Genomic DNA, 27,965 nt, shown 5'->3' with positions numbered 1-27,965 from the left:
AAAACATTCTAAATTTTCTTATTTTATAATTTCTTTCAAGTCTCTATTATCTGTAGTACTTCATTAATGTTTTTGTAATTTGCTGCTTGTAACTTTCTCATAGTGATTTGTTTCCTTGTGTAGTTTGCAATTTTGATTGTTATCTCATTTGATACACTTGGGAATAGAAACATTTTAGAGAATGCATTTTTATTGTTTTTCAAGTAAAAGTTATCAAGTACTAATACATGAAATATCTGAGTAGTACACAGCCTCATTAAATTATCTATTATATTTTGAGACCCTTTCTCTCCTGACCAAGAAATTATTTCACTTTTGAACTCTTTGTGGAGATAGAACAGGAATTACTTATTCTCATTTTATTGATCACATTTTTTTTACTCAGAAATTTTATCAACTTTGAATCATACAGCTCCTGAAACCCTCTCCGTTTCTTGATGTTTCACTCCTTTATTTCATAGTTGTTCTTCACCTTCACATGACCTTGGAACCTTGACTTGAGTAACTTAGCCACTCCTTAAGTTATAGGTCTTGAACACCACAGATTGATTTTTTTCCTTCTCTCAACACTTCAATTCCAGCTTCCTTTCTTCCCAGTCCTTTTTGTCATGTCTGCTTACCAAGAACCTATCTCCACTTAGTACAAATACTTGCATCATTCATTTCTACATCATTGCAGTAGTGTAGTCTGGGACTGGTGCCAACTCAGTGGACTCTCAGAATTGTCAAGGAATCCTTTCATGCGTTATCTTCCTCTTAGTCTGTTCAGCTGTCATTCTCAAACATTGATCCTTAAGCTCTCACCTTCCCTCAGCTACCCTTGTCCTTCTTGCATCTTTTCTTACTCCTAGTAGGAAGCATAGAGACAATTTAGACTATCAAATGAGAGCGCCTTCTTCTACCTATATATCTGCCATCAAACTTTGGTCTATCTCTTCCTATCCTTAAATGTTTTTCCCTGGTTTCATGGTTTGTCAAATGAAGTTCCTACCTACATCTGAATTCTGGATCCTAATCCTCTCTGTCTTAGCAAGAAGTTTACATCTTTTTTCTTGAGTTGGCAAACTCACTCATTCATTTCCTATCACCAGTAAACATTCTCACACATTCTTAGGGGAAAGGCACCACTAAAACCAAAATAAACTTCCCTCTCTTGACTCTTCCATGGTAGCTCAGACGGTAAAGTGTCTTGTCTACAACGTGAGAGACCTGGGTTCAACCCTGGGTTGGGAAGATTCCCTGGAGAAGGAAATGGCAACCCACTCCAGTCCTCTTGCCTTGAAAACCCCATGGACGGAGGAGCTTGGTGCAGGCTACTGTCCATGGGGTCGCAAAGAGTCGGGCACGACTGAGCGACTTCACTTCACTTATTGACTCTTAGTCACTGCAGCTACTATTTTTGAAAAAATAGTCTACACTCACTGCCTTCTATTCTTTTTGTGTGTGTGTGAAAGTTGTACATAGTTTTAAACCCAAATAGCTCTACCACACTTTTAATGGGGGAAAAAAATGCTGTCCTATTTTGATACCCTTAGCATCAATATTGATACGATATTTAGCAAATATGTGGAAGATATAAAAAGCAACTATAGACACTTATGTTTAACACCGCTCTATTTAAGAAAAAGAATGTTATCAATAACTTTATGATCCCGTCCCATTTCTTTCCTCTTCCCGAGGTAAGCACTATTCTGAATTTCGTGTTTATCATTCAGTTATGTTTTTTCAGGTAGATAATTTTTGCTGCTGTTCACCCACCCATATGTAATATATAGTTTAGTAACTTAGCATATTCACAGTGTTGTACAACCATCCCCATTAATTCTAGAACATTTACTTTACTCCCAAAAGAAACCGTGTACTCGTCAGCAGTCACTCCTCATTCTTCCCCCACCCCACCAGTTCTCCCTCCCCTGGCAACCACTTTTTGTCACTATAGATTGGCCTATTCTGATCATTTCATGTAAATTATTAATAAATCAGTCAATGTGTGGCTTTTTGTATCTGACTTCTTTTACTTAGCATAATGTTTCCCAAGTTCATCCATGTAAATAAATAGTATGTATCAAAACTTATCCCTTTTTAGGACTGAATAATATTGCATTGTATGAGTATACTACAGTTTGTTTAGTTATTCATCAATTAATGGTCATATGAGTTGTTTGCACCTTTTGGCTATTGTGATAATGCTGCTTTGAACATCTTGTGCAAGTTTTTGGGTGAATATATTTTTCAGTTCTCTTTTGTGTATACCTAGGAATGAAATTGATAGTTAAATGGTAAGTCAGTGTTTAACTTTTTAAGGAACCACCACTCTTTTCCACAAATGGTTGTACCATTTTGCATTCCCACCAGGACTATATGAGAGTTACAATTTCTTTACATTCTCATCAACACTAGTTTTCTTTTTTATTATAGTCATTGTAGTAGGTATGAAGTAGCAGTATCTTCTTGTGGTTTTGGTTGAGCACCTTTTCATGTGCTTATTGACCTTTTAATAATATTTTTTTGAGAAATGTCTATTCAGATCTTTTGCACAATTTAAAAAAAAATACTGTATTTCTTAAAATTAAAAAAAATTTAATTTGTTTTATTTTTGGCTGTGCTGGGTATGAATGGGGGCTACTCTGTAGTTGTGATGAAAGGGCTTCTCACTGTGGTGGCTTCTCTTGTTGTGAAGCACCAGCTCTAGGGTGTGTGGGCTTCAGTAGTTGTGCCACACAGGCTTAGTTGCCCCATGGTATGTGGAATCTGCCCAGACCAGGGATCAAATCTGTGTTGCCTGCATTGGCAGGAGGATTATTAACCATTGGACTACCAGGGAAGTCTGTCTTTTGACTATGTTTTATTAATTGTCATTTTATTATGTTATAAGAATTCTGGAATGAGACCTTTGTCAGATGTATGATTTGCAGGTATTTTCTTCCTTTTTTTTTTTAATTCTTTTCACTTGATAATGTCCTTTGTTGCTTATAGTTTTAAATTTTGGTGAAGTCCATTTTATCTTTGTTTCTTTGGTTGCTTGTGTTTTTGATATCATATTTAAGAACCCATTGCCTAATCCAAGACCATGAAAAGTTACACCTATGTTTCCTTCTAAGAGTTTTATAGTTTTAGCTCTTATAGCTTTGGGTCTTTGATACATTTTGAATTAATTTTTGCATGTCGAAATTAATAGGAAAGGGTCCAAATTCAGTCTTTTCCCTGTGCCTACACAGTTGTCCCAGCATTATTTGTTGAAAAGACTATTTTTTCCCTGACTCTTCCCTGGTGGCTCAGACGGTAAAGTCCCCATTGAATGGCCTTGGCACCTCATCAAAAATCAGTTGACCATAATTGTGTGGGTTTTTTCCTCTCAGTATATTCCATTGATCTACATGGCTTTGGAGAAACACACTGCCTTTATTACTGTTGCTTTGCAGCAAGTTTTACAGTTGAAAAGTGTGAGCCTTTTTAATTTATTCATTTTTAGGATTGTTTTGGCTGTTCTTGGTCCCTTACAGTTCTGTGTGCATTTTAGAATGAGCTTGTCAATTTCTACAAAGAAGGCAGTTGCAGTTCTTTCATTATTTGTTTATTAAATATTTTTACTTATTCTATTTTTGGCTGTACCTTGCAGCATGTGGCATCTTAGTTCCCTGACCATGGATTGAGCCCATGCCCCCTGCATTGGAAGCGCAAAGTGTTTTTGTTTTTTTTTTTTTAATTTAAAAAAATTTATTATCTGTTTATTTATGGCTGTGCTGGGTCTTCATTGATGTGCACAGGCTTTCCCTAGTTGCAGTGTGTGGGCTTCTCATTGTGGTGGCTTCTCTCGTTTCAGAGCATGGGCTCTAGGGCACAGTGGCTCCAATAGTTGTGGCACTGGCTCATGGGCCCAGTTGCCCCATAGCATGTGGAATTTTCCTGGACCAGGGATTGAACCCATGTCCCCTGCATTGGCAGGTGGATTCTTAACTGCTGGACCATCAGGGAAGTCCGGAAGCACAGTCTTAACCACTCAACTGCCAAGGAAATCCCCCAGCTGGGATTCTGATAAGGATTATATTGAATCTGTAGATTGGTTTGGGGAGTATTACTGCCATCTTGACATTGTTAAGTCTTCCAATCCATGAACATGGGATGTTTTTTCATTTATTTGGATCATCTTTCTTTCAGTTTTTTTAAATTGAAGTATAATTGCTTTACATTCCACATGTATGCACTAATATATGATGTTTTTCTCTTTCTGACTAACATCACTCAGTATGACAGACTGTAGGTCCATCCGCATCTCTACAAATGACTGAATTTTGTTCTTTTTTATGGCTGAGCAATATTCAGTTGTATATATGTACCTCCTCTTTATCCATTCATCTATCATTGGACATTTAGGTTGTTTCCATGCCCTGGCTTTTGTAAACAGGGCTGCAGTGAACATGTGTCACTTTGAATTTTGGTTTTCTTAGGGTATATGCCTAGTGGTGAAATTGCTGTGTCATATGGTAGTTCTGTTTTTAGTCTTTTAAGGAACCTCCATACTGTTCTCCACAGAGGCTATATCAGTTTACATTCCCACCAACATGTAATAGGGTTCCCTTTTCTCCACTCTCCAGCATTTATTGTTTGCAGATTTTTTGATGATGGTTGTTCTGACCTGTGTGAGATGATATTTCATTGTAATTTTTATTTGTATTTGTCTAATAATTAATGATGTTGAGCATCTTCTCATGTGCCTTTTCACCATCTGTATGTCTCCCCTGGAGAGATGTCTGTTTAGGTTTTTGATTGACCCATTTTTTTAATTGGATTGTTTGTTCGTTTTTTGATATTGAGCTCCGTGGGCTGTTTGTATATTTTGGAGATAATCCTTTGTCCGTTGCTTCATTTGCAAATATTTTCTCCCATTCTGTGGGTTGTCTTTTTGTCTTGTTTATGATTTCCTTTGTCGTGCAAAAACTTTTAAGTTTAATTAGATCCCATTTGTTTATTTTAAATTTCATTGCTTTAGAAGGTGGGTCCAAAAGGTCTTGCTATGGTTTATGTCAAATAATGTTTTCCTTGTATTTTCCTCTAAGAGTTTGATAGTGTCTGATCTTATATTTAGGTCTTTAATCCATTTTGAGTTTATCTTTGTGTAGGGTGTTAAATAGTGTTCTTATTTCATTCTTTAATGTAGAGTCATCCAGTTTTCCCGGCACCACTTATTGAATAGGCTGTCCTTTCTCCCTTATATATTCTTGCCTCCTTTGTCATAGACTAGGTAACTATAGGTGCTTGGGTTTATCTCTGGGCTTTCTATCTTGTATCATTGATCTGTATTTCTGTTTTTATGCCAGTACCAGTGTCTTGATTACTCTAGTTGTATAGTATAGTCTGAACTCAGGACCGTGGACTCTGATTCCTCCAGCTGTTTTTCTTTCTAGAGATTGCTTTGGCTGTTTGGGGTCTTTTGTGCTTCCATACAAATTCAGTGTTTAAGTTCTATATTTCTCTTGTTAATTTAATCCTATGTATTGTGGTTTTTTGGGCTTCCCAGGTAGCTCAGCTAGTAAAGAATCTGCCTGCAACATAGGAGACCCTGGTTTGATTCCTTGGTTGGGAAGTTCCCCTGGAGAAGGGATAGGCTACCCACTCCAGTATTCTTGGGCTTCCCTAGTGGCTAAGATGGTATAGAATCTGCCTGCAGTGTGGGAAACCTGGGTTCAGCTCCTGGGTTGAGACGATCCCCTGAAGGAGGGGATGGCAACCTGCTCCAGTGTTCTTGCCTGGAGAATCCCCATGGACAGAGGAGCCTGGTGGGCTACAGTCCCTGTGGGCGCAAAGAGTGGACACGACTGAGTGACTAGGCACACACATACTCTAGTTTTTTATATTGTTATTTTTTATGTTAATCTTGTATCCTACAACTTTGCTAAACTCATTTATCAGTGAAATGGCAGAAGCAGATAACTGTCTTAGAAGGGAACAGATGTCTCTCTTCTGATTTTAGGGGGCAAGCTTTTAGTCTTTTAAGTGTGATCTTAGCTGGTGTTTTTCATAGATGGCTTTATCAGATTGAGGAAGTTCCTTTCTATTCATAGAGAATGCATCTTTTTTCACCCCTTTTCTGTTAACTTTTGTAATCAATATTTAATTGGATTATTTAGAGGTGTTTTATCTAGTCTGTTTATCTTCTAATTTCTTTTTTCCTCCTAGTCTTTCTTAATTGGAATATTTAATCTAGTAATAGATAATGTCATTTCAAGTATATTTGGATTTAAATCTGCCATCTTATTTTGTCCTCCCTGTTTTCCCACCTTCTCTTCCCCTACTTCTTTTCCTCTTTAAAGTTGCATTCTTTTGTTGGTCTCAGCAAGAAATATTGGACTGGGAGATTTGTAGTATATTGGTGATGTTATTATCATAAAAATGGATTAAATCACCCAGGGAGAAAGGAAAAACACAGTATCAGAGATGAAGATTGAATTTAGCAGCAGACTAAACACAGAAGAGGATAGAATCTATAAATTTGAAGGCAAGTCAGTAGAAATTATCCAAACTGAAATTGAAAGAAAACACTAAAAAAAAACCCAAACAAACAGAACAGAGTATCTAAGATCAAAGGGGTAATAGTTTAATGCAGTATTTTCAAAATCCTAATAGGAGAAAGTAGAGATAATGACTGAGAAGTTTTTTTCTTTTTTAGTGGGACATAAAATAAAAAGTGGGACATTTAAAAACAAATGAAATACATGATAAAATGATCTCAGACCCTTGGGAAGAAGAAAATTCAAACTTCTCTGGAACAACTTAGGCCTCAAAGAACTCCTATAAAGGGAATTTACCTGATGGTGTGGTGGTGCTTTCACTGCTATAGCCCAGATTCAGTCCCTGAATGGGGAACTAAAATCCTGCTAGTCACACACATGAAAAAAAGAACTCCTAGATAAAGCTCCCCCAAATAAGAGATCATAGTCAGATCATAAATCCAACTGAGAAACTAGACACTATGGGCTAGAATTAATGAAGAAAAAAAAGAGAGATGAGTCAGACCTCTTAAGACTTAAGATACTAAATTGTAAGCACAGATTAAAAGCATGTAAGACAGGCATATTTAGTATGTTTAAGAATAAATCAGGCTCTTTCAACCGTCTTGGACTCTGGAGGCTTGCTGGAAATAGGACTTCTCAAACAACAAGTATATCTGGAAGGTTGTGGTCTGAGGACATTTTTGCTGGCTATAAGCGGGATCTATGGAACCAGAGGGAACCACACAACTCTCCTGAAAATTGAAGGTATATATGCTTGAGATGAAACTGAATTCTATGTAGGCAAGAGATGTGCTTATGTGTGCAAAGCAAAGAACAACTCAATAAATCCTGGTGGAAAACCTAACAAAACCAGAGTAATCTGGGGAAGGATAATTTACACTCATGGAAACAGTGACATGGTTCACGCCAGTTCCAAAACAGTCTCCTGCTATTACCCTTCGAGGATTTAAACTTACTGAAAAATAAATAAAGTGTGGATTTGTTTAAAAAAAATTTTTTTTAAGGAATTGAGATTATGAGTAAGGAAGGACAGGAGACTTAAGGGGAAGATTTAATAGCATTTTATACAAAGTTGAATTTTGAATTGTAACACATCTGAAGAATGTAGCAAAAAGTGGAGAGAGGGAGGGCAAGAAAAGGAGAAATGGACAATACATGAAAAAAATTGAGTTATATGATAAAGAATATAAAACTAATGTGTTTAGATAGAGTTCCAGAATGAAAGAAAAATGGCAGAGGCAGTGTTCAAAGAAGAGATCCCAGAATTTGATGAAAGACACAACTCACATATTCAGGAAGCCTAGTGAATCTCTGGAGCAAGATAAAAAGGAAGTGTACACATAGATACATCCTGATAAAACTGTATAATATCAAACAAAAGACAATCTTTGAAGAACTGTTACAGTAACAAGGAAATCAGAACACAGTGTCAGTTCTGTTATTGATGGATGCAATCTAATGGAATGTTGAATATGCTCAGAACAAACAACCATCAACCTATAATTTACATATACCCAGTAAAAATATCTTTAAGAATAAAGATTAAAAATAAATTTTCATATTAAAAAAATCCATTTGCTAGCAAAAGACTATCTAAAAAGAAAGTACTTAGGAAAGAAGGAATGTGGTTCCCATTGAAAGACCTGAGATACAGTAATCTCTTGTAATCAATATGCTTTTGCAGCCACCATTGCTAGAAGATGAATTCCACTTGGCACTTCTTTGTACTGCTCACTTTTGAATCAAAGTCTCATGTAAATACATTTCACAGGAAGAGATGGTATATCATATGTCTTCACCTTAATTTTAAGGAAAACTGGGCAAGTGAACTTTCTGACTTCTGTCTGGGAAACCAGCACTGATAAGGAAGAATGTCCACAAATTGCTTTTAGCCAAACATGAAGTCCAGGAAGCTTAGAGAAAACTAGTGAGAAGGACTGATTGGGGGAAAAATCATAATGTGCCACAGTATTCATTTTTCAGTCTTAACTAGTCTGTTCAAACTAGTACTGGCCTTAAACAAAATACAGCAACCTTTTCTTGCTTACTAATTAAGTAGCTCAACTTGAATAGTTGTAGAGAGATGTTAGATGATAGAGACGTTTGAAAGTGTCCAAAAGATACTAAACTGAATAAAAAACTGATTGTAGAACCTTTGCAGTGAGATTTATCTTTAGGTCTGTTAACTAGAAGGAGCTGCTCGTGAGAGTAATGGCACCTACTCTGCTATAAAAGGCTATCAAAGCAATCATGTTATCATTCCTTTCCCCTTCTCACTCTTCTGTATTACCTTAAAGCAAATGAATTAAGCCACTTACTTTGAGATGTGTCTCAATCTCTTTTTAAGTGGAACTGCTGAGTCAAACTGGACCACTTCTTTTTGCCAGTCCCCAGTTTTGAGCCAAAATCTCATTAAGACTAATGTAAAACCAGCGTATCTGTGTTGGCTTTTCAAACTTACCAGTACCACTTATTTGGAGAATAATCTTGTTATGTTTAAGTCCATAGCTGGCCACAAACTCAAGTAAAGTTTTCTACTATAAAGTCTAAAAACTTGAACATTAATAGCTATTCCAGCTTCTTTTGGTTAGTAATTTGCCTGGCATATCTTTTTCTATCCTTTAACTTTCAAAGTCCTCATATTATAGGGCTATCTCTTCTAATCATCAGGTAGTTGAATTTTTCTGACAGTTTTATTTTAGTGCATTTACATTTCTAGTGATTACTTGTAAGTCTGTTTCTTACATCTTTTTGCCTTCTGTATTCCTAATTTTTATGTGTTTTGTTGGCCTGTATTACCTTTATAAAACTGAAGTTTTCCTAATCTTCCCCTCTTTAGTATTCCTCAGTTCAGTTCAGTCACTCAGTCATGTCCAACTCTTTGCAACCCCATGGACTGCAGCACGCCAGGCCTCCCTGTCCATCACCAACTCCCGGAGTTTACTCAAACTCATGTCCATTAGGTCAGTGATACCATCCAACCATCTCATCCTCTGTCTAGGTTGGTCATAACTTTTCTTCCAAGGAGTAAGCATCTTTTAATTTCATGGCTGCAGTCACCATCTGCAGTGATTTTGGAGCCCAAGAAAATAAAGTCTGCCGCTGTTTCCACTGTTTCTCCATCTATTTGCCATGAAGTGATGGGGACTGGATGCCATGATCTTAGTTTTCTGAATGTTGAGCTTTAAGCCAACTTTTTCACTCTCCTCTCTCTCTTCTAATAATAATCTTTGAAATTTTAATACAAAGGCTTCTCTGGTGGCTCAGAGGTTAAAGCCTCTGCCCGCAATGCGGGAGACCTGGGTTCAATCCCTGGGTCAAGAAGATCCCCTGGAGAAGAAAATGGCAACCCAGTCCAGTATTCTTGCCTGGAGAATCCTATGGTCGGAGGAGCCTGGTGGGCTACAGTCCACGGGGTCGCAAAGAGTCGGACACGACTGAGTGACTTGATTTAATGCTTAATTTCACGAAGTCTAAAGTTCAGTTCAGTCACTCAGTTGTGTCCAACTCTTTGTGACCCCATGGACTGCAGCACGCCAGGCTTCCCTGTCCATCAGCAACTCCCAGAGCTTGCTCAAACTCATGTCCATCGAGTCAGTGATGCCATCCAACCATCTCATCCTCTGTCGTTCCCTTTTCCTCCCGCCTTCAATCTTTCCCAGCATCAGGGTCTTTTCCAATGAGTCAGTTCTTTACATCAGGTGACCAAAGTATTGGAGTTCCAGCTTCAACATCAGTCCTTCCAAAGAACATTCAGGGCTGAGTTCCTTTAGGATGGACTGGTTGGATCTCCTTGCAGTCCAAGGGACTCTCAAGAGTCTTCTCCAACACCACAGCTCAAAAGCATCAATTCTTCGGCACTCAGCTTTCTTTATAGTCCAACTCTCAACGTGACTACTGGAAAAACCATAGCTTTGACTAGATGGACTTTTGTTTGCATAGTAATGTCTCTGCTTTTTAATATGCTGTCTAGGTTGGTCATAACTTTTCTTCCAAGGAGCAAGCGTCTTTTACTTTCATGGCTGCAGTCAACATCTGTAGTGATTTTGAGCCCAAGAAAATGAAGTCTGTCACTGTTTCCATTGTCTCCCCATCTGTTTGCCAAGAAGTGATGGGACCAGATGCCATAATCTTACTTTTCTGAATTTTGAGATTTAAGCCAACTTTTTCACTCTCCTCTTTCACTTTCATCAAGAGGCTCTTTAAGGGTGGTGTCATCTGCATATCTGAGGTTATTGATATTTCTCCCGGAATCTTGATTCCAGCTTGTGCTTCATCCAGCCCAGCATTTCTCATGATGTACTCTCCATATAAGTTAAATAAGCAGGGTGGCATTATACAGCCTTGACGAACTCCTTTCCCGATTTGGGATCAGTCTGTTGTTCCATGTCCCCTTCTAACTTGCTTACTGACCTGCATTCAGATTTCTCAAGAGGCAGGTCAGGTGGTCTGGTATTCCCATCTCTTTAAGAATTTTCCACAGTTTGTTGTGATCCACAGAGTCAAAGGCTTTGACACAGTCAATAAAGCAGAAGTAGATGTTTTTCTGGAACTCCCTTGCTTTTTGATGATCCAGTGGATGTTGGCAATTTGATCTCTGGTTCCTCTGCCTTTTCTAAATCCAACTTGAACATCTGGAAGTTCATGGTTCACATACTGTTGAAGTCTGACTTGGAGAATTTTGAGCATTACTTTATTAGTATGTGCTGCTGCTGCTGAGTCACTTCAGTGGTGTGTGTGAGATGAGTGCAGTTGTGCGATAGCTTGAACATTCTTTGGCGTTGCCTTTCTTTGGGATTAGGATGAAAACTGACCTTTTCCAGTTCTGTGGCCACTGCTGAGTTTTCCAAATTTTTTGGCATATTGAGTGCAGCACTTCCACAGCATCATATTTGTATTTGTTGCTGCTGCTGCTGCTAAGTTGCTTCAGTTGTGTCCGACTCTGTGCGACCCCATAGACGGCAGCCTACCAGGCTCCCCCGTCCCTGGGATTCTCCAAGCAAGAACACTGGAGTGGGTTGACATTTCCTTCTCCAATGCGTGAAAGTGAAGTTACAGTCTGCTAAATCAATGTCATGACCCACTAGTGGGTCACAATCTATGATTTCAAAAATTCTGCTGTAGGAAGGTCCTTTTTAATGAATCTCTTGGTAAATTCTCTTTTTATGTAGAAATGCCTTTACTTGATCATTTCTAAAAAAAATTTCTTTTGGTAATCAATTGAAAATGTTTTCTCTCACACTGAAGCATAGTATTTTCTATCTTTTTTTATTGCTTTTGAATCTGCTATCAGTCTGATTATGGGTGATCCTTAATTTTTTTCTGGGTAGTTTTATGATTTCATTGTCTTTAATCCCATAACTAACCGTTTCACTAGCGTGTATTAGGTGCTTATTTTTTATTTAACCTGTGTGGTTTACCTTGTGCTTTGTGAACCTGTGAAATCGTCTTATCACTTCTGAAAATTTTTCAGTGATTATGTCAGTTGAGATATAATTCACCTACCATGAAACTCATCCTTTTAAGGTGTGCAGTTCAGTGGTTTTTAGTATATTCCACAAGGTCATGCAGATACTGCTGCAGTCTAATTCCAGAACATTTTCACCATCCGTGCTGTATCTATTTTGAGCTGTTTCTTGACTCTCTTTTAACCTATCCCCTAAATAGTTAATGCATTTAAAAATTTTTTGCAATTAGGTTTTTCAATTGTAAAAATCTCATTTGGTTCTTTTTGCAATTTGCATAATTTTTTGGTTTTGTTTTTTATAATAGTGTTTTGTTTGCTCATATTTGTAACTCCATTTTATATTTTAAACATTTTATAGTTACTTCATATTCTATAATAGAATATTCCAAAATCTGAGTTCTTGGAGGCTTAAATCTGTTGCTTATTTTTTGTGACTCTTGCTTGTAATAGATTTATTTCCTTTTATGTGTGTACTAATCTTTGATTATAACTCCTATTTTGCTGATCCTAATCTAGGGAAAAATTTGGGACCAAAATTGAGGATGCTTTCTTAGAACATTTTTTATCCCTTCTGCCAAGACCCAGAGATGCTGAAATTTCCAGCCCACTTCCAGGTTCTTTTCCTTGTTAGTGAGGCTTCTCAGGTTTAGCTGCAACACCTTGCTCAAACCTCAAGCACCATTGTCACCTATATGTCCTAAGGCAAGCCCTTGCCTATCACAGCTCTAATTTCTGTTTCAGATCATAGCTGATTTTTAAATTTTGTGGGTTTTTTTTTCTTCTTTGATTGCCCATTTAGGAATTTACTTTTCTTTCTATGGTTCCTGCAATACAGTGAAAATTGTGTTTTATAATGTCTGGTTGGTTGAGGGGCTTTTAGCCAAGGATAGGAATAGGGGATGCCACAGTATCTAGTCCACCAGACTGCCAAAAGCGAAGGTGAAATTAAGTTCTTTTGACTTTTGTTTTTTTGAAGATAGCTCTTAGTATAACCACACACTAATTACCCCACCAAATTGCTACTTGTGTTCTATCTGACTTTAACTGGTACCATTAAATGTTATGAAAAGCCCTTTTTCTCTCTTCCAGTAAGACTGCTTTTTTATAACATTTGCCAAGTTCATTTTTTTTTGTTTTATTTTGTGGTTCCTGTAGGATTATGTTGACAAAGAGAAGGCCATTGCCAAAGCATTGGAAGACCTTAGAGCCAACTTTTACTGTGAACTCTGTGATAAGCAGTATCAGAAACACCAGGAATTTGACAACCATATCAACTCCTATGATCATGCACACAAGCAGGTGAGGAATAGTTAATTTCTAAAGAAGAAAAAGATACTTTATTTGTTGTTATACATATTAAACTTTATGAGTATACTCCCCAAAACTTGTTGACTATGGTTTCTTGTATCTGCCTGTCTTTATCGGAGGTCATCTGACTGACTTGATTTTTTTTTCAGTGACAGGAGTCCTGACATAGACCTCATCCTTCTAAGATTGTAGAGTGAAGAATTGTGAGCTTCATGCATAAAATTTTTGGCTTTGAATGGTTTCTAAATTTGTGTTAATTTGATAATTCAGCTAAGGATCCTTGGGAGCTTTTTTCCAGTTCTCCCTGTTCCTGAACTTGTTAAACTTTGAACAGTTATCTCAGGCCTTGGTCATTTCACCTTCTGTTATCTAAGAATTCATGCTGTGTTGGGTATTTCCTATCAGTAAGTCATTTTGTTACTTCGTGTACCTTGGAAGATAGATAAATCTTGAAAAGAGAAATAAAGTTAGATACTATTTTAACTTTAACAAAAAATTCTGATGCTGCATGTTGAAGAGCTTGCTGAAAAACAAATTACACCTTCTTTATGGCCTTTTTTTCTTTCTTCCGTTCATTGATTTAGAAAAGTAAATTATTCCTAACTAGTTACCAGCATAAAGAAGGTGGCAGTAATTCCCTTGGGAGATTTTAGAAGGAGGAAATGAATCCTTAAACCTGTAGGACAATTTTGAGACATTTGATCATAGGTGACTTTAGCAGAACTTGCCAGGTCTTTGGGGGCATAGTGGTTGTATTTGATAAATTTGTAAGATTTATGAGCATTGCTGAAATGCTCTTATAAGCTGGACATTTTGAACTGTTTTTCTAATCTTTGCTTCATCTTCAACCAACCATTTCAGTGCACGTAAAAGGCAAGCTTTGACCAAGTTTTCTTTTACTAGCATAGGAATAGTTTATAAGCCAGTTGTGGTCTTCCACTTTTTTGCAGCAATCTTTTCCATAGTTAACCATACCTAACCAGTTTAAGATTTAAGAATCTTTCATTAATAGAATTGTATTGAAGACAACTTTTCAACTTTATATGCAACTTTAGACATTGTTCTAATATATTGTCAGCTCTGCTTGATTTGAGGAAGAGAAAACTAGAGAGCATGTATATGGACAAGATATATTAGCAATTACCTTACTATGTCAAAGAATCATATGTCAAGAAAGACAAATGTAACAGTGACTGTTGCATCCAATTTATTGCATCCAAATCTGTTCTCAGCTTTTTGGTGTGTGTGTGTAAGTCAAATTTGGGAGTTTTTTTGTTTTTGTTTCATTTTCTGGAGTTAACAAAGACATTTAGCATCTAAATATATGTCTACCATTTTGGGCTCATGAGAATTTCTTCAAGAAATTTCTTTAAGAATAGTATTTGATAAATTAAAAGAATAGTTACATGTATATCTGTAACTAAATAATTTTGCTGTTTACTTAAAACTAGTGCATTACAAATTAACTATACTCCAACATAAAATAAAATTTTTTTAAAAAATTAAGACTCCAGAAGAAACTTTAGACACCAAAAGAACATTAAGAAAGATTACATTTCTAGTTGATAAGTTTCTTGACTTCCCTTTCTTAGAAAAAAATGAATAAGGAAGTATGATTCAAACTTGAATCATGTGTTGACTTGCTTTATAATAGGAAAAAATTCTGTCAGAGCAAAACAGATTGGCAAATTAAATCTGAGATAACTACAAAACTAATAAAATTCACATTGACAACAATTAAAGTGATGGATGATGATTTTTAGTGATGGTGCTCTCAGTTTGAGAGTAGTAAAATTATTATGGCTCTGGTTCATTTGAATTTCACATATTTATTCTCTTGTGTACCTTGTGTGGACTCAGTTCTCTTCACCACTTTTCTATTGTGATTCTTCATCTGGGGAGGTTTTGTCTCCCAGGGGCCACTTGGCAATATCTGGAGACATCTTTGATTATCACAACTAGAGAGATGGTGCTAATGGTACCTAGTGAGTAGAGACTAAGGATGCTGCTAAACATCCTACAATTCACAGAAAAGCTCCTTGCAACCAAGAATTACCTGGCCCAGAATATTGATTAGTAGTGCTGAGGTTGAGAAACTCTGTTCTCTTAGAACTATTGAAAAACTTTCAAGTACCCATGATACTGTGTGGCCTTTGTTTGGTACAGACCAGTTTCTGTCATTTTAAGCCCCCAGTTATGTTGTAAACATTTATACTGTTCTCATCTCAATGATCTCAGATATATTCTTGTATTACTCTGTTTTAGAGTATCATCAAAATGAAAGTAAAAAATTAAGGATTTCTTATATTGAATTACCTTATCCATTAATATATAATATATCTGTGATTCCTGGTCTGGCAAAAAAAATTTTCAGCTGGTATGACTAATGAATGCATGTAAGTTGATATCTTCATCTTGGTCAAAAGCCCATCTTAGGTATAAAACAAAGAACAGATGCATCTAAGTTCATTATTATAGTTTTACTTTTTCCTGCCTTTAGGATTTCTAAGGAGACTTTAATTGACCTTGGTACAAAACAGCTAAATAACTCCTAAGAGGAAGAGATAGGTCCTATTTTTCATTCCTCTTTGATGGACATAAACTTACCATACAAATGGACCTACCATTTTCCAAATTTATGCTCTAAAATCATAAAGACACCCTGTCTTGTCTTCCAGGCAGGCACACAGGATTATTATGAATCTGAGATAATAGGTAAGTACTTTCAACCCTATATTAGTAATCCCTAGTTTGCATCTTCTGTCAAAGTTTCACCATTAAAACTTTCCAGAGAAATAATCTATTATGTTAGTGGTAAACTTCCTAGTATAGGGAGGATCCTGAATATGCCCTTATCTTTATTAAGCACAAATAATTGCTAGTGGTAAAGAACCTGCCTGCCAATGCAGGAGACATAAGAGACACCAGTTTGATCCTTGGGTTGGGAAGATCCTCTGGAGAAGAATGGCTATCCACTCCAGTATTCTTGCCTGGAGAATCCCATGAGCAGAGGAGCCTTGTGGGCTACAGTTGCGTGCACACACACACAATGTCTCGAAAAGGATCTATTGGGTCACCTTCATTTGTGGTGATTTTTTTTAATCCTCCCCACCTCCTTGGTGCTATGTACATCTCACTATTCACTAGTTTTTCTCAGTTTTCTAAGATATCTTGTGAAGAGAGTCATTAATACGCAAGTATTAAGACCCAGCTTGATTTTCAGAGATGAAAATCCTAATTAGACATTTTGGCTGTTTTTAGCAGTTTAATACTCTTTAATAGTGATAATTTTGTACATTTTGACATCTCCAAGGGTTAGCCTTCCTTTTCTTAAGAGGCAATCCAATCTGTGATTCATTTTTATATAAGTTAGTGTCATATGCCTGAGTGTTCAATAAACGTTAGTATTCATCTTCTATCTTTGTTGGCTTAGTTATAAAAGTTAAAGTTGACTGTGAAGCAATACATTTATCCATCTCTATCTCTGTGCCTTTTTATTTTACATAGCTTTTAAAAACACATATTTGCTAATGGATATACAGTGGAAACCATTTTCTTTAGCCTTGCAAGATTTAAGTTCCAAACTCCACAGAATAGTCTCTTTCCCAGAGGTAAATTTGTAGCAGCACAGTGGTCGATGCATTATTTTAACACTGATGTGTTTTAGTTTTGCTTCCTTAGTGCCTTGTTACTCATTCAAGATTCTTGCAGTCTTACTCTTTTATTTGTGCCACTAAGGGGCCCTCCTCACTAGCTGCCAGTACATAAACTAGCGATCACAAATTCCCCTAGATGCATGCACAGTTGACCCTTGAACAACATGAGGTTAGGGGTGCCAACCCTCCATGCAGTCGAAAATCTGAGTATGATTTGTTGTTGGCCCTTCATATCTGAGATTTCTCTCCCTATCGATGGTTCCATATCTGTGGATTCAACCAACCCCAGATCTGTAGTACTGTAGTATTTATTATTGTACTGTAGTATTTACTATTGAAAAAAATCCACTTTTCAGTGGATCTGCACAATTCAAACCCATGTTATTCAAGGGTCAACTGTGTTTTGTCTGTTATTTGTAGTGGTAGTTTTTTCTCCTTTAATTTCAGTTGATTCCCAACTTTTTTAAATGAGATGTTACATAATTCAGGTTTTGACTTACCTTGAAAAATTAAAGCTTCTGAGAACATTGGGCCTACATAATCAACGTAACAGTTGGCTAAAGCTGAAAGCTTACTACCTTCTCTTTAGAAACGCATGTGCTCCTTCTCCAATTATATATGATTTCTGCTTCATCTTCTCTCTTACACCAACCTGTGTAACTTACTATGTTACCTGGCAAATCCCTCTATAAACATTTGAGTTTGTGACCCAGGCCTATACCTTTCCCTCCTCTTTACACAAGCTTCCACAGGTTGTAGTTGATGCTAGGAAAGTAGCACATTGAAAAGATGCCTGCTTGTTCCTGCTTAGTTAGTGTTGGTATAACTTCCTTGCAGTTTCAAAACCATGTGGTAGTACGATCCAGTTATCAAAATCTGGTACTGTAAAGCAACCTTGAGAAATTCCTTGAACTTGTTCAAAGAATCAGTATCTCCATCAGAGTAAAGAGTGCTTTCAGCCTGCCTCCTCTTCCTGTTAAAATAGCTTCAGTATGAAACCCCCTGTACTCTTCAAGAAATACCAAGGTCTGTTTTGGCTGTAAAAATAATGGTTTCCTGAACTTTGTAAATGACTGAACTAAATTACTAAACCGTTTAAGCCTGTAACAGGTATTAGTGACTTCTCTATTCTGAACTCTACAGAGTAGAATCTATACTGCATGATTTAAATTAACTTTGTCTAAACTGTTGACTTTCTGACAGCTTGCTTGCTCTTAGTTAACTAGCACCTGGTAATATGTACCAAAAAACAGAAATGTTCAGAGTTTTCCTCATCTCTCAAAAATAAAATAGGTTCTGAATGGAAGTATTTTCTGAGAAATTGTTTGGTGATGGAAGGAATGATCATTTTTGGACTTCACATGGGTTTCATTCAAGTTTGGTGTACTCTCCACTTGAAATTTCACTACTTACTGGTCCAGTTTTTGCCAAGATACATTCAGTCCTCTATGCTTGGCACTTACTACATCAGGACAGTAAACACACCAAAGCCAGTTGAACCTCTGGCAAGACCAGATGCAGATTTGATGAAATGTAACTGTATTCCTTTTTCAGTGTAACTTAGGATATTCAGTGCAGGGGTCATGGTGGATGAGACAGAGAACAGTATCAATAAAAACAAAACTAAAAAGGCAAGGTAAGAAAAGATAATTCTTGGACTAAAGTAAAAAGAAAGAGATCATTCTAAGTGAAACCACTAAGATTAGCTTCCATGAAGATATTTCATAGCTGCTGTATATTTGAAGTGTTGATAGAAAATTATAAATTAGAAAAATAATAAATTGATTATTTTAAAAATGTGGAAAGGGTTAAGAAAATCATTTAAGTATTTATGAATGCCAAAGCTTTATAATATTGACTTAAAGAGCACAGTTCACTTCTGAAGAGATTTTTCTCCGAGAAGCAAAAGCAAATGTGTTGAGAGAGGAATGTATCTCAGAACTTAAGCATATTGTAATTGTATTTTCTTTATTTACTTTTTTTGTAGTTGTATTTTAATAACCTACAGCAAAGAGGTGAAAATTTTAGGTTCGGTTGTGTTTTGTATTGCTGTGGATGCCATTTTCTTTGGGACTGTTTTAGTTAATAAAAGAATGACTTCATTTGGCCAGTCTCCCAAAAAGTGAGCATGATTTGAGCCTCTTCACCTGTTAAATCTTACCCACCACCTCTGCTTTTGTTGAAAATAGACTCCATCTTAAACCCTGCTATCACAGCATAGTTAATCTTGGAAAACTCCGTGTCTGTTCAGGGAAGCTGTCTGCTTTTGTGATCAGGGGTAACCCTAAGCAGACCTTTTCGGAGCTAAGGTTGCTGGTAAACCCTGTATTCTAGTACTGTTAGTATGTATTTCTAACTCTGTTCTTCCTTTTGGCACTCAGTTCCAAGGTGAATAAAAGTGATTCTGCCCTATTTACATTCTGTAGCTTTCAACTGGTTTTCTGCTCCTGTACACATACATTCATCACAGTGGTGCAACATGGGAGATTCTGGCATATGAGGCTATATGTTCTGTTGTAGTCTGAAAAGTTAAAGCAACTTCAGGAATGATAAGTTTATGAACAATATTACTGAAAAGAGAACTCTGAACTAGGATGTTGCTCTTTCATTTGCTTTGGGCCTAAGCAGCTCTTCTGAATTATGCTCCTTCAAATTTTACATAGAGGGCAACTCTTTGTTTTCAGATATGATCTCAAGGATTACATAGATATTCTGAAAACTTGTTATCTCCAAAACCACAATGGTATACCATTTCACACCTACTTAGGTTGCCAAAATGAAAGAAATACAGTAAGTGCTAGAGAAGATATGGAGAAATTAGAACTTTTCTACACTGCTAGAGGGGTTATAAAATGGTGCAGCCCCTCTGGAAAACAGTTGATAGTTCCTCAGAATGTTAAATATAAAGCTATCATATGACCGATATATACTCAAGAGAAATAAAAATACGTCCACACGAAAATTTGTACAGGTTTGTTTACAGAAACACTATTCATCATGACCAGAAAGTGGAAACAACTGGAATATCCATTAAGTGATGGATATACAAGATGTGGCACAGCCATACAATGAAATGTTACTCAGCAATAAATAGAATGACTTACTGATAAACACAGCATGCATGAATCTTGAAAAGACTCTGCCAAGTGGGAGAAGCCAGTCACAAAACCTTATATTGTATGATTTTGTTTATATGAGAAGTTTAGAATAAGCAAATCTATGGAGAATATAGTTTAGGTTTCCACACATTAGGTAGCAGGGGACAGTGAGGAGTGAATGCTAATGGTTGGGTTTTCCTTTAGGGATAATGGAAATATTCTAAAATTAGTGCTACTGGTTGTACAACTCTGAAAATGTACTAATAAACCCACTAAATTTTACACTTTAAGTGGATGAATTTTATGATATATGAAATACATATTAATAGAATTATTTTTTAAAACTTCATTATCAAAGTTAACTTTTAGTAGTGATGATGGTGACTTCATGTACATAGATATGTGTGTGTGTGTTTAGGTATGGATATGTGGAAAATACCTTAAAGCAGTATACACATGATGCTATTAATACCATATTTTTAAGGCTTTTGCTGAATTTTGGAACATAAATATAATGCAGTGATTTTATGACAGATTAATTTGACATTGACCAAGTGATATTAAGTTATTGTGTTTCAGAGTAATTGTGCACAAATTAAGTGTTGCCATAAATTACTAATTAGAATTACAGTTACTTAGCCCAAAAAAATGTATACTTATCTCTTTCCCCTCTGATTTTTTTTTCAGTATCTGTAATCAGCAATAGTTTTAGTTTTCTGTTACAAAACATTTGGGTGTCTATGTTACTGAATAAAACTCATTTTCATCACTTACTGATATGCACGTGCTAAAAGAAGAATTTACACCTAATGCCCAGTAACTTGGATTTCCTTAACCTTTCAACTCGAATCTTTTTTCCCTGAGTGGTTTACTGCTGAGGCTCTCTGTGTTCTCTGCTGGTCTTTTCCCTCCCTCACTGCACGGTGATTTCCTGGAATGGCTCATCCAGAGGCATCACACACATTGAATCTTGAATTGGCCAAGTAACTGCAGCATGACTGCTCCAGTTTGGGAGAGGAGAGACATTCCTCATTAATGTTCTGTCATTGGAGAGAGGCTGGGAACAGTGGGGAGAAGAGCTATGGATTTAGGGGTATGTGGGATCGTTGACATAATGGAAAGGGAGTAGTTGAAGCTCAAAAAGGCTGGATTATGTTTGGGCAGAAAAAAACAGATTGAGTTACAACCACTGCTTCTTTGCTCACTATTTTCCATCTCTGTTCATGAACCAACAAATACCATATGAAAGTATGTGTTTATGTTCCCTTTCCCAGCAACTGATTCTAAAACTGAAACCAGGTTGATACATGTTTATTGAGCCTATCTCCTGTACCATAGATAAGGTGTGTGTGTTGGAGGGTTAGTTATGAAGGAAGACTAAGAGCAGTCTGTCTCCTTGGAGAGAGGGATTGCTGTCTGGTGAGAGAAAGAAATCACAGATAGTCTTTTGACCCCAAAGAGATAGAATTCAGTTTCTCTTTACAGTTGCATGTATATTGGAACATAGGATGTTTAGTGGCAATAGAAAATGCTCTCTGCCTATTTTCTAATGCCTGAAATTCTCTTCACATGGAAATAACGGTTTTATTCTTTAAAGTGCAATAATAGATTTTAAATACTTGAGAAAGATAATAGATTTACTCCTAGTGAAGTATATTCAATCAGATACAAGCTTCTAGCATCAAATTTTGTTGTGGTTCAAGAGAGAAGTGTAGCATCAAAAGATATAAAAAGTATTTTATTAGATTGAGGTCCTCACTATCTTTTGATGGTAGAGAAAACAGTGTGGAGAGTATGTGGCTCATTCATTCCTGCCCACGTGCATCTCCACTCCTTACTGTTGACACTCCACATTAGTAATAATGTGGGCAAGTTTATCACCTGCACTGAAAACTGGTAAGATATACCACATTCTCATGTCCTTGGTTTAATTGTTCAGAGTTGAAAGGTAGAGCAGGATTTTGTGTCTGGAGCAGATATTTTTCTGCCAGGACACTGCAGTTTAGCCAGTTTTAAGAACTGGAAATGTCGTTTACGTTTGAAGTGGTCTTTAGCCCCAACTGTGGGTGGATATTTTTAAGTGCTGGATTATTTGTTAAGTTCATCCCTCTCCTGGTCTTTCGGGAAATTTAATGGAAACGCCAGCTACCCTGTGATTGAAATCAGTGAGAAATTATGTTCTCTGCCGCAAGTGTATATACTTTTTTGGACATTTGTTGTTGATTTTTTAGAAAAACAGGATCTTCAAACCCTTTCATTATGAATGGGGTTTGGTCTCCTTTCCTTTGAATCAAATATTTTCCAGCTAAAATTGTGTTATATGGCTTAAATTTATTAATAGTTCAATAAATAAGTAAATTTATTAGCAATTTTCTTCAGAAATTATACTTTATAATTTTCAGAGATAATACATAGGACATAGTAGCTTTGGAGTCACCTAAATGATTAATTAGATCCATTCAGATTAAACTGTGTGCTAGTTTGAAGGTTTAAACTTGACTTTGTGTGTACAGTATGGAATTTGCTCAGCCTTTGAAAATAGTTTTGGATTGATGACACATCTGTACTTTTTGGTTTCCTTACTGGAACTCTGTCTTCTTTGACAGACAGGTATGTTGCTCCTCTATTCTTGTTTAGAAAAGGTTATCTAAAGTTGAGTTCCCCCTCAGAATTCAAGTGGGAATTAAAAGTACAGGTCACAGGGGGAATTTCATGTGGGTATTCAGTGACAAATGAGCCAAGCTTGGTAGCCTTTTGAAATAAAATAAGCAAGTTCGGAAAACTGACTCCGAATTAGGGTCTTATACCTTTATAAAAAATTACTTTTTAGATTGGAAATTGAGAAGTTTCTGGTCAATACCTTTTTTTTTGCCATTGGTCCAATTCTGTTCAGAAGTTAAGGGGCTAAAATTCTGACCTTTTGGTTCTCTAAAGAATGAGATTTATGAGAATTCCCTGGCAATGCGGTGGTTAGGACTCCGCACTTTCACTGCCATTGCCTGGATTCAAACCCTGACTGGGTAACTTAACCTTCTACATGCCAAGCAGTGTGGCCAGACAAAAAAAAGAGTAAGACTTCCTTACTATTATCAGAGTAATACCTAGGAAAACTATGTTATTTAACTTGACTGTGTCTCTAGTAAATATAGGAAAATATTTCATAACAAACTTTCCTACGGATGATAACAAAAAGAAATTGTTGAAAAGCAAGGATCCAGTGTTGACCCAAATTATTCACCAGCCACTTACCAGATGCAGTCTGTGGGTTTAGTGCTGCTCCTTAACAATGCAGGGTTGATTATAAAGATAAGTCGAAGTTCCTGCCCCAAATACAGGGGAAGGGGCAGAATTGAACAGTTTAGACATAAAAAGTGCTTTACATGTATTTATTTTGACATTTAATCTTGTTAATCTATTGCTATATAGCCCTGTTTTCTAATGAGGAATTTTGAGTTCAGAGAGGTGAAACTGAAATTTTATACAGACTGCCCTTCTGAAAGACAGGAATAAGTAGTCAGATAAAATGATGGTTGCTAGGTGAGTGGTGTAACAAAGTGCTAGTAAGACAGTTCAGAAAGAAAAAGAATCTTGTCTTACGTAGAGATCAGTAGAAACTTTGTGAGGGGAATTCAGTTTGACTTTGAATGGAAAGAAGAGACTTGGGTTTAGGAATCCGTTTTTACCATCGGAACACCCTTATCTAAGAGAGACCTCAAATACACATGTTGGGTTTGGGAAAGTTGCCAAGTCTTGTCTTTAAGATTTGGGTTAGAATTCTAGGGTTCCCAATTCTCCTTTTAAAACCCCAGACTTGACCATAGAGTTTATAGAGGTGATAGAGGAGTGTTGCCTATACCTTGTATAGGATCAGGATTTGCACTTGTTTTACTGATATCATCCTATTTTCTTCCTTCCCTACTTCTGATTATTGTGGTGGGTGGGAATTTGAGATGGGATGTCTTCAGGATGATGTGGAAGTAGTCTGTCCCTTCAACTTCAAGTTTGTACCAAGTGGCTGCTGAATGACTGGAAACCATTGACTTGGCCTGGAGACTCAAGACTTTGATAAAATGCTCATTCTTTTAGACAGAGTCCTATAGTTTGGGAAATAACTCCTAAAAGTGTAAGAGGGAGGGGAATGACTGGGCATGGGGAGATTTTTCCAGGCCCATGAGGTGGCTGGAGAAAAAACAGTAAAAATGAGAAGAAATATGACATTTTGTTTAAATCTTGGCCAGAGGGCCTGTTAAATGTTTGAGTCAGGAAAAAAAAACTAGGTTTGTGGCCTAAAATAAACATTCAATCGACCTGATAGACTCTCTGTGCCCCATTCTCCTTGGAAGGAGGAATTTGGAATTCATGTTTATTTAAAATAGTTGCTCCTTCATCTTGAAGTGTTTTTTATAAAAAGCTTAATTCTGAGTAGCCAGCCTGAGTAAAACAATTTTGCCAGCTGTCGGTTACTTGAACATCCCCCAAATAAAGGTAAATGAAATAAGACTAACTACTTGTAAACCACAGTGGTCTCTCCTAAAGTTTTGTAACCATTTTTCCTAAAGGAATGGAGACAGTTCCATTTATCTAGAAGGGATTATTACTGTGTCAGTCTGTGTGTATGTACACATACATGTTTTGTGCAGGTGCTTCCCTCTCCTCAAACGTTTTATTAGAGTTGATGGCTTTGTCCCTAATTGTTCAGTATAATAGTTTGCAGATTCACTAAGAGAGCTTGTGTAGTAATGCTTGCTTTATTTTTTTTCTCTTCCACTCTTGTTTTATTTTTTACTTTTTTTTTCTTTGTGATGTGACATTTTCAGCTGATGTATTGAAAGCAAATCCTTCTAATTTGGGAGCCCAGATCACAAGAGTGAGTTTTTCTACTAGTGTCTTTAGCTGTATATCTTTTTCTGTGTGTGTCTTTCCACCCTTTCCCTCTCCCAGTTCAAAAATACTCAAAACACATTTCATAAGTATTAGATAAGAAAATTCCTCTGTCTGTTCAGCATCATACCTTTCCACAAAGCAATGTCCACTTTATATTGGGTCAGATTCCTTTTCTCAATGCTGTTGTAAAAAGCATAGGATAATGTATGTGTTTTGGTTTGGTTTGTTTGCTTTTATATTATCTAGTGTGTTGAAACTAATTTTAGTTCTGTCTTCATTGCAGATAGATATGTCTGGGTTCTTGTCATCAGTGTGTCATAACACTGTTATTTTTTGGTTGTTGTTTTTGTTTTAAGGATAATTATGTATAGTATCTTCTGAGAATAAAAGACCCATTCTTTCATCAGGATTTTAAGTAATAAATTCTTTGGCTTATCTATTCTCCCATCTCATTCCCTGGTTGTTCCTCTTGGGGCCATGAAGGAATGAAAAGCCACACCTATTACTTTCTAATTTCAGCAGACTGACCAGATGAAAGTGGTCAGACTGGTGAGCTCTGAACATGCAAGCATTGGAAGACGGTTTGATTAATTCACAGGAAAACTGTTCATGATGAAAAGAATAGCACCTTTTTATGGTGAAAGCAAAGTAGGCTTTCTATTTGTTAGTCTGATTCAGATAACCTTCCCATGTAAGCTGTACATTGCTTTTTAAGATCTTACACCTGGGTAATTTTCTGTACTGGCTTAACCCCTTTCTGTTCTCTTTGGCTTGTGTTATTACAATTTAACTCATATTCTATTTGTCTAGTTTTGCATCCTGAAAGAGCAGGTGATTAAATAGTCCATTTTCTTTTCTCCTAGTGTTCTAAAATTTGTTTGTTGCTTCTGAAATTACTTAATTTTGGCCAATAAAGCAAATGGTATGCTGTCCTAATTAGGAATGCAGATACTCCAGGTGCTCTACCCAGAGTAATCAGCCATTGTGTTTTCAATTACCATAAGAGAGTACAACACTGTATATTCTACACTATGCTAAAACCATTGATTATGGATAAAAATTCTGAAGGCCTTGCTTTCAGGATCCCCAGGTTATTCTAAATTACCCACTCCCTGTTCCTTTCTTTTGTTAACCTCAGAGATTGAAAGATCTCAAGCAGAGAGAGTTTGCTCGGAATGTCTCCTCAAGGTCCCGCAAGGATGAGAAGAAACAAGAGAAAGCCCTACGGCGGCTCCACGAGTTGGCAGAGCAAAGAAAACAAGCTGAATGGTGAGGACATTGTCTTTATGAGGGCTTACAAATAATTAATAATTTTTAAGGTTTAAGAATTTAATAATCCTTTTTTAAAAAAAATTAAGGTTATCATTGACATATAATCGTTAAATTTTAAATAGATCCTTCTTTCAAGCTAAAAGAATTTCTATACTTGGAGTATAACATACTGATTAAGAATATGCACTCCTGGAACTTCCCTGATGGTCCAGTGGTTAAGAATCTGCCTTGCAATGCAGGGGATGTGGGTTCGATCCCTGATAGGGGAACTAAGATCCCACATGGATCAGAGCAGTTGAGCTTGCATGTTGCAACTAAGACCCAACACAGCCAAATTAAAAAAAAAAAAAGAATATATGCTCCTGAGGCCATAACCTGTGATCTGTGTGACCTTAATTATCTACGTTCTATGCCTCAGTTTCTTTATCTGTAAGATGGAAATGATAATAATAACTTAATTCTTACAGTTCTTGTGAGAAGTCATTAAGTTGTTATATCAAAGTGCTTACAAAAGAATTCCTAGCACATAGAAGATCCTCAGTAAATCAGTAAATTATGCAAATCAGTAAATTATTTCCATTCTCCATCTTTCCTTGCCTCTCTGCTTGAGGGATCTCAGTTCCCAACCAGGGAATGAACCCCTGCCACGGCAGTGAAAGCGCCAAGTCCTAACCACACCAGGGAATTCCCCTCCCGTATTATTCTTATGTAGAAAATCACATACCTTACAGTATTCTACTGGAGCAGATTTAAGTGTTTTAACTGTCTTTCCAAGTACTGTAGAGTTAGTACTAAGCAATAAAGCCTAGAAAATTCTATTTATTTCTCTACAGATTCCTGCCTTCTTGAGTATTGTTTTTAATGTTCCTTCATGGTTCTTGATGATAAGTATGGGACTGGAATTAGCCCCCCTTAGCCCCACCTAGGGCTGCATTCCCAAGCAGCTAGTCTTTGGTGGACCTAGTCTTTAAGCATCTGAGAATTCATGAGGTATGTGCCTCAATCTGAAGGATTTAGGTCCCTCTGTTTGTTTTTAATGGCTGGCCAGGAACAAGAGGAGCTGGTTAGTGGAAAGAAAAACTATGTGACTTTTAAAAGTTTACAGTGAAGTTGAGGCCAGAGATCGTGACCTTTCTAGATTTTGGGGTACTTGTTTACTTATTAACTTCTCTTGTGTTTTGGAAAAGGGAGGAAGGAGGAGAACACATACAGTGTAAGTTTTGAAACAGAATTAACCCATGACCTCTAATACTTAGTTACAGTGCCTATAAACTGATTCTGATTCCTTCTTTAGCAGTTCTTTATATAATAAATACATTCCTCTTGGACTTGTAAAGATATTTCCTTAAAAAAAATACACCAGACCACTTTTTAGTTCCAGACATATTTTCATACATGTTTTTCTTCATTGGTGAGTTTTAGTTCTTTTTTATTTATTTATTCAGTCACACTGTGCAGCATTACTACTGTTTTAGAAATAAACAGTTAAAAGATGACCAAGTAAATTCTTGGGAAGATAGAAGAAGGTTTTGATCCACCATCAGGTATATTTCATCATCCTAGGAGTAATGCATGACCCCATGGTATATTGGAGTTGCATGACAAAGACTAAGCAAAAGGTCACAATAAATTCTTTTTTATTTCAGTTTGAAGGTTTCTTTGCCATGGGGTGGATTTTGTGACACAGTGACACAGATTGCTACCCCAATCTGGTGGGTTCCATCTTCCAATAACAAGAGTTCAGATAGCAAAGGGGTTACCATATTAT

At 36.6% G+C, this 27,965-nt stretch overlaps 1 protein-coding gene across 3 annotated transcripts in view; it reads left to right on the top strand.

The window, feature by feature from the left end:
• The window catches only part of GPATCH8 (G-patch domain containing 8), a 93,077-nt gene that overhangs the window by 57,710 nt on the left and 7,402 nt on the right, over positions 1–27,965 (top strand). For all 3 annotated transcript variants that reach the window (XM_052658410.1, XM_052658411.1, XM_052658412.1), the window contains 2 exons: positions 13,135–13,278; positions 26,064–26,194. In XM_052658410.1, the coding sequence (XP_052514370.1) occupies positions 13,135–13,278; positions 26,064–26,194 (275 nt within the window). The remainder of the gene's footprint in view (positions 1–13,134; positions 13,279–26,063; positions 26,195–27,965) is intronic.

This window comes from Budorcas taxicolor, chromosome 19 (assembly GCF_023091745.1).
Source record: "Budorcas taxicolor isolate Tak-1 chromosome 19, Takin1.1, whole genome shotgun sequence".
In the NCBI taxonomy this organism is placed as follows: Eukaryota; Metazoa; Chordata; class Mammalia; order Artiodactyla; family Bovidae; genus Budorcas; species Budorcas taxicolor.
The sequence above is the reverse complement of the archived record's forward strand: the minus strand, read 5'-3'. Positions and strand labels throughout refer to the sequence as shown.